The sequence below is a fragment of the Panulirus ornatus genome, chromosome 2, assembly GCF_036320965.1.
Source record: "Panulirus ornatus isolate Po-2019 chromosome 2, ASM3632096v1, whole genome shotgun sequence".
Taxonomy (NCBI): domain Eukaryota; kingdom Metazoa; phylum Arthropoda; class Malacostraca; order Decapoda; family Palinuridae; genus Panulirus; species Panulirus ornatus.
Window position 1 is genome coordinate 23496443 of NC_092225.1, and position 12500 is coordinate 23508942.

The window sequence follows — 12500 nt, forward strand, 5'->3', positions numbered from 1 at the left end:
TGATCCATTTCACTCTCCTTCGCTGAGTCACGCACGATCCATCCCCTGTGTCGAGGTCATACCACCTTGAGAGTGATTGTGGCCTCCACGTCCCATGCAGATTTCTTTCCTCTCCCTCCCTCCCTCCTCCCTCCCTCCCTCCCCCCCCTCCCTCCCTCCCTGACCCGGCCATGAATGAACCTTGGCACCGCGATCACACTGTATGATCATGGCAGAGTGTCATGCAAAGTTGTTGACTCACTGACTCCCTGACCGTAGTGCATGGCACCTCTTGGGGTGATGTGGGAGAGAGAGAGAGAGAGAGAGAGAGAGAGAGAGAGAGAGAGAGAGAGAACCCGCTCGTGCATTGTGACGGGCCAAAAATGCCCCCCTAATGTGTCACTTTTAGCCTCGATGAATCGCAGCCTTGTGGCCCAGCTGAGCTGAGCTGGCCCACCTCTGGCTCGTCTATATTCGTGGCACCATGTCCCTCCGCCCGTCTGTCTGTATGTGGGCTTCTGTCGCTATGCACGCGTGTCTGTCTCGGTGATTGTGTGTCTGTAGGTTTATCTGTGTGTCCCGCATATTATGAGTATCTTTGGTGTGTGTGTGTGAGTGAGAGTGTGGGGGGATGTGAGCATACCCCCTTCCCACATTAATTAATGTGGGTAGCGGCATGAAGATAAGATAATTAATATTGACGCGGTTAAGGGGAAGCGCCGGACACACACACACACACACACACACACACACACACACACACACACACACACACACACACACCCGGTCTCCCCGAGGAGTGTAGTGTGGAGTGTGAGGTACTGGGAAAGATATTGAGGAAGCAAATGGTCGATTTCAAGCAGAGGAGGGACTTCTTAAGTGTGGGACAGCATGACTGAAGGGGAAAGATGGTCGTGCCTAATTAGCCCCTTAGATTTCCACGAGAGAGTGAGCTCTGTTGGATTAACTGGATTTGGACTACCCACCATAACGTGGAATTAAGCAAGTAACTTGTTAGAAAAGATTTAAAGAAAAAAAACAATATAATATAAGAGTTATGACTTGAGTGAAATAAGTCAGGTGATGAAATTGTAAATGCAGACAATAAACAGAAGCTTAAGAATTGGTATGACAATAGAGATGGCTCAGGAGATGAGGCCCGACCGACTGTGGAACACTCTCCCTCTGCTTAATAATTAGACAATTACACGTATTGAGGTAATTGGGGTGGGGGGGGGGGGGGCCTGTCTCTAACCAAGCAACGTAATCACAACAGCAACTTGTTAACGACCCATAAGCTCACAGACTTAAGTTGGTCGAGGTTTTAACAGTCCTCCAGTCACTCCTGGTAACAGACACCACTTAGCTGTCGTCTCTCAAGAGACTGGTACCTCGAGGTTTGAGTCTCTCTCTCTCTCTCTCTCTCTCTCTCTCTCTCTCTCTCTCTCTCTCTCTCTCTCTCTCTCTCTCTCGTCTCTTCTTTTGCCATGGAAGGTGAAGAAGCAATTAAGATCTTAGATTTGGTTTTGGAGGGAATGTCTTGTAGTTTTTAAGGGAGGTGTAGTGGTCCTTTAGGGAGGTCTGGGAATTGTTAAGGGACGCCTGGTAGTCCCTTAAAGAAGTCTAGGAGTTCTTGAGGTCTTGCAGCCCTTCAGAGACGTCCAATGGTTCTTTTAGGGATACTTAAGTCTTGTAGGTCTTTTAAGGACGCCTGGCAGTCTTTTAGGGAGCTCTGGTTGTCCTTTAGGGACGTCTGGTTGTCCTTTAGGGAAGTCTGGTAGTCCTTAAGGGACGTCTTGTAGTCCTTAAGGGACGTCTGGTAGTCCGTCAAGGGAGTGTGGTAGTCCTTAAGGGATATCTATCAGTCCTTTAAGGAGGTCCAGTAGTTTTTAGGGACCTTCCATAGACTTTGAGAGACCTGTCGTTAGGACTCTTCAAGAACGTATGCAGTCTTGTTGTACTGATAACTCCTAATTACTTTATCTGTTCTGATACACTTCTGGTAATTACTTTCTGGATGGTGATATACCTCCAGTAATTACTTTCTGGATTGCGATATACCTCTAGTAATTACTTTCTGGATTGCGATATACCTCCAGTAATTACTCTGGATGGTGATATACCTCCAGTAATTACTTTCTGGATGGCGATATATCTCCAGTAATTACTCTGGATGGTGATATAACTCCAGTAATTACTTTCTGGATGGTGATATACCTCCAGTAATTACTTTCTGGTTGGCGATATACCTCCAGTAATTACTTTCTGGATTGCGATATAGCTCCAGTAATTACTTTTTGGATTGTGATATACCTCCAGTAATTACTTTCTGGATGGCGATATACCTCCAGTAATTACTTTCTGGATTGCGATATACCTCAAGTAATTACTTTCTGGATGGTGATATACCTCCAGTAATTACTTACTGGATGGCGATATACCTCCAGTAATTACTTTCTGGATTGCGATATACCTCAAGTAATTACTTTCTGGATGGTGATATACCTCCAGTAATTACTTACTGGATGGCGATATACCTCCAGTAATTACTTTCTGGATTGCGATATACCTCCAGTAATTACTTTCTGGATTGCGATATACCTCCAGTAATTACTTTCTGGATGGCGATATACCTCCAGTAATTACTTTCTGGATGGCGATATACCTCCAGTAATTACTTTCTGGATGGCGATATACCTCCCGTAATTACCATGTTATACGACCCATCCTATGCACAAGTGTTTCTCGTTTATTTACCGAGTATTTCGGTGTTTCCCGTTTATTTACCGAGTAGTATTTCGGTGTATCCCGTTTATTTACCGAGTATTTCGGTGTATCCCGTTTATTTACCGAGTATTTCGGTGTATCCCGTTTATTTACCGAGTATTTCGGTGTTTCCCGTTTATTTACCGAGTAGTATTTCGGTGTATCCCGTTTATTGACTGAGTATTTCGGTGTATCCCGTTGTCACCCCTGATGGTAGGTAAACAGTCATGTTTTCGCGCTCGTCCGCAGTGTCCGTGTGTTGTGCCTGAGCGAGGCGGAGCAGGGTGTTCGACATCCCCAAGGCCCCAAGGTGACCCTCTGTTGAAAGATCCCGACACGTTTTGGAGGGAATATGGGCGTAGAGAGGACACTGATGTCAGACAGTGAGGCCAGGGAAGGCATTCCCTCCCGACTCCTCTGCCAATGCGAAGGGGAAGGTTGGTTTTTGGACTGAGTGCCATAACGTAAATATGAACTGGATGGTGTCGTCTCGGGTGGCGATGGGGATATCTCTCTCTCTCTCTCTCTCTCTCTCTCTCTCTCTCTCTCTCTCTCTCTCTCTCTCTCCCGTCTGCTTCTGCTGCCTATGGGAAGGAAGGTGTCCCGTGTGGTAAACCTTCCCTTTTTCTCTTTTGTTTTCGTCGCGCATTGCATCAACTCAGCCGCTTGTCATGCCCTGGTTCCACACAAGGGAAGCCCTTAGAGAAGGCCTATGTAAGTCACGATCCCTAAGGGGCTTGTCCCCCGCTCCCCCGCGGACCAGTCCCATGTCCCACAGGGGCGGGACCAGTCCCACGTCCCACAGGGGGTGTCTCTACCCCCTTAAAGTAGGAGGAGGTGATCCGAGGATGAAAACAGTAGTTTGTGTGGGGGAGGGAAAAAAGGGAGTGAGTTAACGATGGTTGGTAAATGACCATTTCAAAGGGAGTGGAGGATGGTTAACGATGGTTGGTAAATGACCATTTCAAAGGGAGTGGGTGGGTGGTTAACGATGGTTGGTAAATGACCATTTTAAAGATGATGTGGCGAACTGCTGGACACACGAGTGTGGTAATGGGAGAAGACAGTGTGGTCGTGGGAGAACTGGGGAGCTGTGTGTGCATGGTGAGGTGTGTGTGCATTGTGAGCTGTGTGTGTGCATTGTGAGCTGTGTGTGTGCATGGTGAGGTGTGTGTGCATTGTGAGCTGTGTGTGTGCATTGTGAGCTGTGTGTGTGCATGGTGAGGTGTGTGTGCATTGTGAGTTGTGTGTGTGCATTGTGAGCTGTGTGTGTGCATTGTGAGCTGTGTGTGTGCATGGTGAGCTGTGTGTGCATGGTAAGGTGTGTGTGCATGGTGAGGTGTGTGTGCATTGTGAGCTGTGTGTGTGCATTGTGAGCTGTGTGTGTGTGCATGGTGAGCTGTGTGTGTGCATTGTGAGCTGTGTGTGTGCATGGTGAGCTGTGTGTGTGTGCATGGTGAGCTGTGTGTGTGTGCATTGTGAGCTGTGTGTGTGTGCATTGTGAGCTGTATGTGTGCATTGTGAGCTGTGTGTGTGTGCATTGTGAGCTGTGTGTGTGCATTGTGAGCTGTGTGTGTGCATGGTGAGCTGTGTGTGTGCATGGTGAGCTGTGTGTGTGCATTGTGAGCTGTGTGTGTGCATGCTGAGCTGTGTGTGTGCATTGTGAGCTGTGTGTGTGCATGGTGAGCTGTGTGTGTGCATTGTGAGCTGTGTGTGTGCATGGTGAGCTGTGTGTGTGTGCATGGTGAGGTGTGTGTGTATGGTGAGGTGTGTGTGTGCATTGTGAGCTGTGTGTGTGTGCATTGTGAGCTGTGTGTGTGTGTGCATTGTGAGCTGTGTGTGTGCATTGTGAGCTGTGTGTGTGCATGGTGAGGTGTTGGGAAGTTGGGATTCCATCCCGTTAATGCAGTTCTCACGTGAGAACTGAATCCACTTACGCTACCAGTGTGACTGGTATCTATTCGTGATGGAACGATAGATTCATGTTATTTGATAACTGAAAATAGATGATTTATGAATAGGTTTTTTTTATTTCTTTTTGCAAATGAATGGCTATGATTTTGTACACACATATAGATGATTTGGTTACTGTAAACATACGTCAGGGGGTGTTTTTTATATTGTTACACTGTATAGTTCAATGTGGGAGGAGGATTGGAGAGAGGGGGCAGCGCCCCCCATCGCCCCCTTATCTCCTCCATTTTCTCTCCCCTCCACGCCATCGGTACTCCCCTTAAAAATGGGGAGGGGCACGTCTCTTATGCCTCAGTAATGCAAGATGGCGACGGTACATCTTTATTGATTTACTGCCGTGTTAAGTGTCTCCACCGCCCGAGATAATGTCTCTTTGTTCCACCCGCTATTTTTAGCAGGGGGGGTTGTTGCGACTCGGTTGGGCGCTGTGCTAAATTTAGCGGACCCTCTGAATTGCTAAGTCTTTGATATTTAACGAGATATTTTTTTTTTATATTTTTATATATACTTTTTTCTATAATCGTCTGTGTTGTGTGCTGTGTTAACTCGGTTAGCAGTTAGAGTGGAGGGAGGTGCTGTGTTTAGCGGAGGTAGCCTTGCTCTGTTGTTTAGAGTATCATTTTCGGAAATTTAGTGGATTTCTCCAGCCATATATCATTATTTCATTATTGTGTATAATAATAATAATTGTCATTATTATTATCATTATTATTATTATTTTTTTTTTTTTTTTTTTTTTTATACTTTGTCGCTGTCTCCCGCGTTTGCGAGGTAGCGCAAGGAAACAGACGAAAGAAATGGCCCAACCCCCCCCCCCCCCCATACACATGTACATACACACGTCCACACACGCAAATATACATACCTACACAGCTTTCCATGGTTTACCCCAGACGCTTCACATGCCTTGCTTCAATCCACTGACAGCACGTCAACCCCTGTATACCACATGACTCCAATTCACTCTATTTCTTGCCCTCCTTTCACCCTCCTGCATGTTCAGGCCCCGATCACACAAAATCTTTTTCACTCCATCTTTCCACCTCCAATTTGGTCTCCCTCTTCTCCTCGTTCCCTCCACCTCCGACACATATATCCTCTTGGTCAATCTCTCCTCACTCATTCTCTCCATGTGCCCAAACCATTTCAAAACACCCTCTTCTGCTCTCTCAACCACGCTCTTTTTATTTCCACACATCTCTCTTACCCTTACGTTACTTACTCGATCAAACCACCTCACACCACACATTGTCCTCAAACATCTCATTTCCAGCACATCCATCCTCCTGCGCACATCTCTATCCATAGCCCACGCCTCGCAACCATACAACATTGTTGGAACCACTATTCCCTCAAACATACCCATTTTTGCTTTCCGAGATAATGTTCTCGACTTCCACACATTTTTCAAGGCTCCCAAAATTTTCGCCCCCTCCCCCACCCTATGATCCACTTCCGCTTCCATGGTTCCATCCGCTGACAGATCCACTCCCAGATATCTAAAACACTTCACTTCCTCCAGTTTTTCTCCATTCAAACTCACCTCCCAATTGACTTGACCCTCACCCCTACTGTACCTAATAACCTTGCTCTTATTCACATTTACTCTCAACTTTCTTCTTCCACACACTTTACCAAACTCAGTCACCAGCTTCTGCAGTTTCTCACATGAATCAGCCACCAGCGCTGTATCATCAGCGAACAACAACTGACTCACTTCCCAAGCTCTCTCATCCCCAACAGACTTCATACTTGCCCCTCTTTCCAGGACTCTTGCATTTACCTCCCTTACAACCCCATCCATAAACAAATTAAACAACCATGGAGACATCACACACCCCTGCCGCAAACCTACATTATTATTATTATTATTATTATTATTATTATCATTATTATCATTATTATTATTTTATTATTATTATCATTATCATTATTATTATTATTATCATTAATTATTGTCAATTATTGTCAATTATTATCATTATTAATATTATCAGTTATTATTATTATTATTATTATCATTATTTTATTAGTATTATCATTATCATTATTAATATTATTGTTATTATTATCAGTTATTATTATCATTATTAATATTATCAGTTATTATTATTATTATTATATTATTATTATCATTATTATCATCATTATTACCATCATTATTATTACATTATTATTATTGATTGGAATGATAATGATTTTGACTAAAGTTTGAAGTTTTTATATGTATATCTTAGATATTGATATATTGATATATTATTCTTTTTTTTCTATCTTTCTCAGGACTGTGATCAGCGTGAGAAGTGCTTCCTTCAGCCTAGGAGGAGTCACATGAACCTAGCACCGTCAGCCTAGGTTTATCACCTAGCAACATAGCCTTAACCTAGCAGCTTCAGGCCTGGGATAACCGAGCACTTCAGCCTAGGAGGAGTCACATGAACGTAGCACCGTCAGCCTAGGTTTATCACCTAGCAACATAGCCTTAACCTAGCAGCTTCAGGCCTGGGATAACCGAGCACTTCAGCCTAGGAGGAGCCTCATGAACCTAGCACCGTCAGCCTAGGTTTATCACCTAGCAACATAGCCTTAACCTAGCAGCTTCAGGCCTGGGATAACCGAGCACTTCAACCTAGGAGGAGTCACATGAACCTAGCACCGTCAGCCTAGGTTTATCACCTAGCAACATAGCCTTAACATAGCAGCTTCAGGGCTGGGAGCCTGAACGAAGCATCTATCGTCTCCAACCGAGCCGTGGCTATGTTGTGGACTGCCTACTGAAGGGATACACCACAGCTAAAAGCGCAGCGACCCAAAGCTAAAATGGTGACCCCCCCCCGAAGCTAGAAAGCTGGTGACTCACGGTGGAAGTATAGTGACTGAAAGCTAAAGTGCAGTGACTCGACAAGCTGAAGTATAGTGACTGAAAGCTAAAGTGCAGTGACTCGTGAAGCTGAAGTGTAGTGACTGAAAGCTAAAGTGCAGTGACTCGTGAAGCTGAAGTGTAGTGACTGAAAGCTAAAGTGCAGTGACTCGAAGCTGAAGTGTAGTGACTGAAAGCTACAGTGCAGTGACTCGTGAAGCTGAAGTGTAGTGACTGAAAGCTAAAAAGCTGGTGACTCAAGGCTAAAGTAGAGCGACAGATAAGCTAAAAGTGCCATTACTTGAAAGCTGAAGTGGAATGACCCCAAAGCTAAATGCAGTGACCCCCAGCTAACAGTGCAGTGAGTCAGCTAGGGGTGCAGTGACTACAAAGCTAAAGTTAGACTAGCTGCCGGTGAAGTGCAGCGACTGCAGCTGTCGCGTTGGAGGTTAGCTGTGGGAGGCGGTGCGGGAGATGCGCTCAAAAAGCTACCAAGTGGCCAATCCCAGCTACCACGGGCCACATTCTCGACCTTATGTCCCACGGCCGTAGTGGCGAAATTTGGGCGTAACGGCATACCTCAGCACTTCACGCTACTTCCGACCTTGCGTCGGACGATCATAGTGGTGAATTTTGAGCGTGACGGTATTCCATACCGTTGGACACAATTCTCATCCTTCTGTCGCACGGTTATAGTGGTGAATTTTGAAAGATAAGGTATTCCTGAACGCTGCACGTTATTTTCGTCCTTGCGTTCTAAGGCCATAGAAGTGAAGTATGGGAACAGGGATGGGACGTGCGAGTTTCACCCTTGTGTAAAAGAGCTATAGAGGCGAAGAAGTTTGGACTTAACTATATTCCAGAGCCCTGTAAGCTATTCTCTCCCTTGTGTCCTCCGGCCGTTAAGGTGAAAGTTTCTGGGAGAGAGACTGTGCCATACGAGTATCGCCTCTGTGACGTACTGCCTTAAAGATGAAAAAAGCTTGTTAGTGACGTTCTTCCATAAAGCTGCACGCTGTTCCCGCCCTTGTGGTATAAGGCCATAGAGGCGAATAAGTGTTGTAAAGATACCGTGCCCTTACGGTGCACGTAAGTCACGCCCTTATGTCCTTCGACCGTAGAGGTGAAAGAGGCAAGCGAGAGACGTTATGCTGTAAAGCTGCACACAAGTCTCTCCCTTGTGTCCTGCGGCCTTAAAGTTGATAAGAGATTGCGAGTGGGGGGGCTATGCCTTAGAGCTGCACGCCAGTCTCGCCCCTGTGTCCGAGTGTCGTAGAGGTGAAAATCGTCTGCGCGCCTGAGTGATAAAGATGAGGTAGCGCGGTGCTGCAGGACTCTCGCCCGTGTGTCGAGGTGGTATAAGGGCTGGGATAACGATGGTTGGGCCCCCGCCATGGGATGTGGACGAAGTACATTGGGAAGCGATAGTCCCAAGAAGAGCAAGAGAAACGGTAAGTCCCACACACACTCTCCCAGCCCCTCTCCCACACACACACACTCTCCCTGCTCCTCTCCCACACACACACTCTCCCTGCCCCTCTCCCACACACACACACACTCTCCCTGCCCCTCTCCCACACACACACACTCTCCCTGCTCCTCTCCCACACACTCTTCCACACACTCTCCCCCACATACTCTCCCTGCTCCTCTCCCCCACACACTCTCCCTGCCCCTCTCCCACACACACACTCTCCCTGCCCCTCTCCCCCACACACACTCTCCCTGCCCCTCTCCCACACACACACTCTCCCTGCTCCTCTCTCCACACACACACTCTCCCTGCCCCTCTCCCACACACACACTCTCCCTGCTCCTCTCCCACACACTCTCCCCCACATACTCTCCCTGCCCCTCTCCCACACACACACACTCTCCCTGCTCCTCTCCCCACACACACACTCTCCCTGCCCCTCTCCCCCACACACACACTCTCCCTGCCCCTCTCCCACACACACACACTCTCCCTGCTCCTCTCCCCCACACACACTCTCCCTGCTCCTCTCCCACACACACACACTCTCCCTGCCCCTCTCCCACACACACACTCTCCCTGCTCCTCTCTCCCACACACACTCTCCCTGCCCCTCTCCCCCACACACTCTCCCACACTCCCCCACACACTCTCGCTGCCCCTCTCCCCCACACACACTCTCCCTGCCCCTCTCCCCCACACACTCTCCCTGCCTCTCTCCCCCACACACTCTCCCTGCCCCTCTCCCACACACTCTCCCTGACCCTCTCCCCCAGGCCTCTCTCTCCCTGCCCCTCTCCCCCAGGCCTCTCTCCCCCAGCCCCTCTCCCCCAGGCCTCTCTCCCCCAGCCCCTCTCCCCCAGGCCTCTCTCCCGCAGGCCTCTCTCCCACCTTACCTCTCCCAGCCTGTCCCCAAGCTCCTTTCTCCCACTTCTCCCTTTGCCCCTTGTTGACTCCCTCTGCTGATCCTCTTACTCTGGTCTTACTCTCCTCTCTCTCTCTCTCTCTCTCTCTCTCTCTCTCTCTCTCTCTCTCTCTCTCTCTCTCTCTCTCTCTCTATCTCTCTCTTTCTATCTCTCTCTCTCTCTCTCTCTGTATATATATATGTGTGTGTGTGTGTGTATGTAGTGGCTATGGATTATCGTAACAGCTTGGGGCGACACCGCCTCTCCTGGGGGGCCAAGATCATGTTAAAAATGTAAAACCGTGTGTCGGCCCCACGTAAAAGTTTTACAGGTAAATGAGCTCTCTCCCTCGGTGGTAAATAAACTTGCGTATATATTCTCCAACGTTAATGTTCCCCTCTCCGGTGCAGTGGGAGGAGGGGGGTTGTAATTACCGAAGTTCGGCGTAGTTTTTAAGGTATCGGCGTCACTGCAATCTAATTTTTAAGGGTGCGTGTCTATGCGTATATACGCAGCCCGAAAGGCCCGTGCGTATATACGCAGCCCAAAAGGTCTATGCGTATATACGCAGCCCTAAAGGTCCTATGCGTATATACGCAGCCCAAAAGGCCCGTGCGTATATACGCAGCCCAAAAGGTCTATGCGTATATACGCAGCCCAAAAGGTCTATGCGTATATACGCAGCCCAAAAGGTCCGTGCGTATATACGCAGCCCAAAAGGTCCGTGCGTATATACGCAGCCCAAAAGGTCTATGCGTATATACGCAGCCCAAAAGGTCTATGCGTATATACGCAGCTCAAAGGTCTGATAGCATGTGTAGTGTGTTCATTTGGGGGGGAATTTTAGGGCATTGAGCTTCGTTAAGTCGCGTCATTGAACGCATGGCGGCATCGGTGTAGTGTTAGATTGAACCATATCAGAGGATATAACATAACATAATGAAAAGGCGACTAAAAGGAGAGGGAGCGGGGGGCTGGAAATCCTCCCTCCTCTCATTATTTTTTTTTTAATTTTCCAAAAGAGGGAACAGAGAAGGGGGCCAGGTGAGGATATGCCCTCAGAGGCCCAGTCCTCTGTTCTTAACGCTACCTTGCTAACGTGGGAAATGGCGAATAGTTTGGAACAGTTAAAAGCACGGAGCTTCTGGAAGAATCAGTCCAGTGCTTCTATGTCGTGAGAACGGTGGAAGGAACGGAAGAAAATGGAGGAACGGAAGAAAATGGAAGGAACGGAAGAAAATGGAGGAACGGAAGGAAATGGAGGAAACGGAAGAAAATGGAGGAACGGAAGAAAATGGAGGAAACGGAAGGAAATGGAGGAACGGAAGAAAATGGATGAACGGAAGAAAATGGAGGAAACGGAAGAAAATGGAGGAACGGAAGAAAATGGAGGAAACGGAAGAAAATGGAGGAAACGGAAGTAAATGGAGAAACGGAAGAAAATGGAGGAACGGAAGAAAATGGAGGAAACGGAAGAAAATGGAGGAACGGAAGAAAATGGAGGAAACGGAAGAAAATGGAGGAAACGGAAGAAAATGGAGGAACGGAAGAAAATGGAGGAACGGAAGAAAATGGAGGAAACGGAAGAAAATGGAGGAACGGAAGAAAATGGGAGGAACGGAAGAAAACGGAGGAAGAAATGAAACTTGGGATAACATGCGTAAGTTTTACGAGGGACGGTATAGAGAATTTTCAAAGAGATGGGACGCCCCAACTCCCTCCTCGTACACGACCAATTGGAAATGACACACACACACACACACACACACACACACACACACAGAATGGAAAACGAAACTCGATCCAGAAAGAGATGGAGGAACAGAAAACGACGCGAGGGTACACTAAAGCAGATACGGAAAAGGGACATTAGACACAAGTCGAGACGTCTTCACTTCCCTTGAAGTAGACGCAGCCGCTGAGACGGGAGGACAGGTGGTAGTTGAGACGGGAGGACAGATGGTACCTGTGACGTAAGGACAGGTGGTGAGACGGGAGGACAGGTGGTAGTTGAGACGGGAGGACAGATGGTACCTGTGACGTAAGGACAGGTGGTGAGACGGGAGGACAGGTGGTAGTTGAGACGGGAGGACAGATGGTACCTGTGACGTAAGGACAGGTGGTAGCTGAGACGGGAGCACAGGTGATATAACAAGACGGGGGAGGGACAGATGGTAAGTGAGACGGGTGGACAGGTGGCATGACAGAGACGTGAGGACAAGTGGTAAGTGAGACGGGAGGACAGGTGGCATAACAAGACGGGGGAGGGACAGATGGTAACTGAGACGGGTGGACAGGTGGCATGACAGAGACGTGAGGACAGGTGGTGAGACGGGAGGACAGGTGGTATAACAAGACGGGGAGGGACAGATGGTAAGTGAGACGGGTGGACAGGTGGCATGACAGAGACGTGAGGACAGGTGGTAAGACGGGTGGACAGGTGGCATGACAGAGACGTGAGGACAGGTGGTGAGACGGGAGGACAGGTGGTATAACAAGACAGGGGAGGGACAGATGGTAACTGAGACGGGTGGACAGGTGG

General features: G+C 48.0%; 1 protein-coding gene across 2 annotated transcripts in view; it reads left to right on the forward strand.

Moving 5' to 3' along the window:
* The window catches only part of LOC139754283 (uncharacterized), a 245920-nt gene that overhangs the window by 183881 nt on the left and 49539 nt on the right, over positions 1-12500 (forward strand). For both annotated transcript variants that reach the window (XM_071671669.1, XM_071671675.1), the window contains exon 2: positions 7003-9030. In XM_071671669.1, coding sequence (XP_071527770.1) covers positions 8973-9030 — 58 coding nt within the window. In that variant the 5' untranslated portion in view covers positions 7003-8972. The remainder of the gene's footprint in view (positions 1-7002; positions 9031-12500) is intronic.